The following is a 3,151-nucleotide window of genomic DNA, read 5'->3' as shown; positions in this document are numbered from 1 at the left end:
GGAGAGGCGGCTCCACAGAGGCGCGTCGCCCGCTGCCGCTGAGGGGGCTGCTCTGCAAACTTGCGGCGGGCGCCGTCCGCCCTCGAAGATCCCGCGCCTGGCGACCTACGGGCAAAGGTGCTGGGTACTCCAGAGGGGCGCGGTGCCACGGTCGCCTGGGGCGGCGTGGCCGGGCCGCGCCTTCGCCCTTGGCGGGCGCCCTGGCGAGCCTCATGCAGCCCCTGCGCTCGCGGCCACAGCAGCCCAGCTGCCCGGCTGCCCCGGGCAGGTCCAGGACCGGATCCCCGCTTCCCAGCGCCTGAGCGTCTGCGAGCCGGAGGCGGGATGCTCTGTGTCGCCTGAGTGCGCCGCGCCGCGCCCGGGCGGGAGCGAGGAGCCGGCCGAGCCTGGCGCCCCCGGGAGTGTAGGGCGCTCCACGTTGCAGCCGCAGCCGCGCGCTCCGGCGCCCGCCTTTCCTGCTCGGCTCACAGGCCCCGGCTTCGTCAGCCCCCGAGTGCTGCGGGGCCGCCAGCCAGCCACACGCCTCGGCGTCAGGGGCATGGAGGAGCGGTGGGCTCCGAGCCGCGCCCCGGAGTCCCAGAAACTTCCGAGCAGGCGCCGGTCCGCGCCGCTGCAGCCATCGCCGCCGCCGCCGCCGCCGCTTCACCTGCCGGCCTGAGAGCGGGACCATGGATGAAAGGTTCAACAAGTGGCTGCTGACGCCGGTGCTCACTCTCCTCTTCGTGGTCATCATGTACCAGTACGTGTCCCCCTCTTGCACCAGCTCCTGCACCAACTTCGGGGAGCAGCCCCGCGCGGGGGAGGCCCGCCCGCCAGCCGCCCCGAGTCCTGCCCGCCGCGCACAGGCGCCTCCGGAGGAGTGGGAGCGTCGGCCCCAGCTGCCGCCGCCGCCCCGGGGGCCGCCCGAAGGGATGCAGGGGGTCTCGGCGCCGGAGGACGAAGACGAGGAGCCGGGGGATCCAGAGGAGGAGGAGGAAGAAGAGGAAGAGGAGCCGGACCCCGAGGCCCCCGAAAACGGGTCCCTGCCCCGTTTCGTGCCGCGCTTCAACTTCACCCTGAAGGACCTGACTCGCTTCGTGGATTTCAACATTAAAGGGCGCGACGTGATCGTGTTCCTGCACATCCAGAAGACCGGGGCACTACGTTCGGCCGGCACCTGGTGAAGAACATCCGGCTGGAGCAGCCCTGTAGCTGCAAAGCCGGCCAGAAGAAGTGCACCTGCCACCGGCCTGGCAAGAAGGAGACGTGGCTCTTCTCCCGCTTCTCCACCGGCTGGAGCTGCGGGCTGCATGCGGACTGGACTGAGCTCACCAACTGCGTGCCGGCCATCATGGAGAAGAAGGACTGCCACCGCAACCACAGCCACACCAGGTACTGTCCCATGTCCCGTCTAGCTTCCTGCTACCTTGCTGCCCCAAGTGCTGCCCCTCTCCCCCAAGTCCCGGCCTCAAGCGGCCCCGAGTTCCCTGAGCTTGTCAGCCTTTTGTAGCGGTTGGGGCCGAGGCTTTGGGTGAGGGATGAGAAATCTCTGGTTAGCACCGGGATCTTGAACTCACCAGTTCTTTAGTTCCCCCTGCTTTCCGCTACCCCCCCCCACCTCCTGCTTTCACCTTCAAAGGTGTAGGGAGCTGTCGTGTGCTGTGTATCCTGCCTGCTCAATGAACACCGTGGAATAGCTATGGGGTCGGGGGCTGGTTAGACCAGAGGCTGGAATCTTATACTTAAGTTCTGTGGCGGAACCCCAAACCCAGGAAAAGGTAGGGGGAGGTGGTGGTGGTGGAGGGCAGGAGTTTTCCAGGCATGATATAGAGGAGAGGAATATAATCTCTTCATAAGTGGCTCTTGGGTGACTGCCCACCAGCTCAGGAAACAATCCTCCTGATGGCTCTTTGAAGATCCACCCGCAAATTCCTGCTTTACATCGATAACCCTAATTCTGGAGATGATCTTTGTTATCCAGCAGTGCCAGGATTTGGGCTCATGCTGTTCTCAGCAAGATTTCCACTCTCTCTCAGGCTATTCTATCAAATTTTTTTAAAAATATTTGTTAAATGCCTACTGTGTGCCTGGCAGTGTGCTACCAACTGAGTGGGTACAAAGATCACAGAAGTAACATACTTTGCTTTAAGGAGGGAATGACTCCTCCCACCCACTCCGCCCCCCTTTTAGAAAGTGGTAATGCAGTTGAATATTAGGAAAGTTGGAAATCTAATAGTCAATGAAACTGCTTATGCTATTAACATCCTTTGAGAGAGGCATGGGTTTAAGAATTTGGTTGAATGCTCTTTATGCCCATTGCAATCTGAAGATTAATCTGACATGCTTGCTCAAGGGACTAAAATATTAAAAGCTTGGAACACTAGTTTATTGAAGTTTTTATCTCAAAGGTTCAAACAATTTGGTGTAAGGAAATAGGAATTTAAACACTCGGCTCAGTAATGTTGGTATCAGATAGCTTTTGCATTTGACATTATGGAAAAGCTTCATTTACTGGAAACTACCCAGATTCTGGAATTCGCCACCACTGAAGCATCTAATTCTACTTCATTTCTCCAAGTATGAGCAAAATTTCATTATAAGATTTTTTTTTTTTTTTTACTCTGGTAGTTTTTCAAATACTCTCTCTCCTCCCTGCTCCTTTCCCTGTTTCATGGAAATTGATTAGAATAAGAAACTGACTGGGCTTGGAATGAGGGCATTAGAGTCTCTCAGTAGGATACTTTGGGACCTTCTTTTTTAAAAATTTTAATGGTATGTTATTTTAGATTCTGCCACTTTATTTGGTCCTAAAACAGCCAAGTGTTACTTCCAAACTTTTTAACATAAGCATGCTCACTTAAGTGAGTTGTCTGTTATATTTCATCCTATGCTGTATTCTTTTTATTTAGATATTATATATTCCTGTTTGACATCAGAGTTTGCTAGTGTGCTTCCTAGCTATTATTTCACTAAAACTGAGACTTTTATTATCACACAGAAACACCTAATGACTGTTTAGTAGGGATTCATTTTTTTAAACCAATGTCTTAGTGAATAGATGAAGATTTAGAAGTTAGAGGAGGGCCCAGAATCTAAAAATAATTGGCTTTTTTGCTGAGTGATGAAATGATGCTGCCATTAAATGAAGCCCTGCATAGATCACAAACAGTAA

The 3,151-nt window shown here is 54.6% G+C and overlaps 1 protein-coding gene across 1 annotated transcript; it reads left to right on the top strand.

The window, feature by feature from the left end:
• The first annotated feature begins 886 nt into the window (after positions 1-886).
• LOC308631937 (heparan-sulfate 6-O-sulfotransferase 3-like) lies at positions 887-1,337 on the top strand. Its single transcript, XM_081263485.1, has one exon. The coding sequence runs from the start codon at positions 912-914 to the stop codon at positions 1,161-1,163; it is 252 nt and encodes an 83-aa protein (XP_081119611.1). The 5' UTR covers positions 887-911; the 3' UTR covers positions 1,164-1,337.
• The last annotated feature ends 1,814 nt before the right edge of the window (positions 1,338-3,151 follow it).

This window comes from Spermophilus citellus (genome assembly GCF_964194105.1).
Source record: "Spermophilus citellus genome assembly, chromosome: 12".
NCBI classification, from domain to species: Eukaryota; Metazoa; Chordata; class Mammalia; order Rodentia; family Sciuridae; genus Spermophilus; species Spermophilus citellus.
This window is presented reverse-complemented; position numbering and strand designations above follow the sequence as displayed.

Coding starts and splice junctions, on each gene's coding strand:
- LOC308631937 (XM_081263485.1), top strand. CDS start 912: ATGCAGGGGGTCTCGGCGCCGGAGGACGAAGACGAGGAGCCGGGGGAT.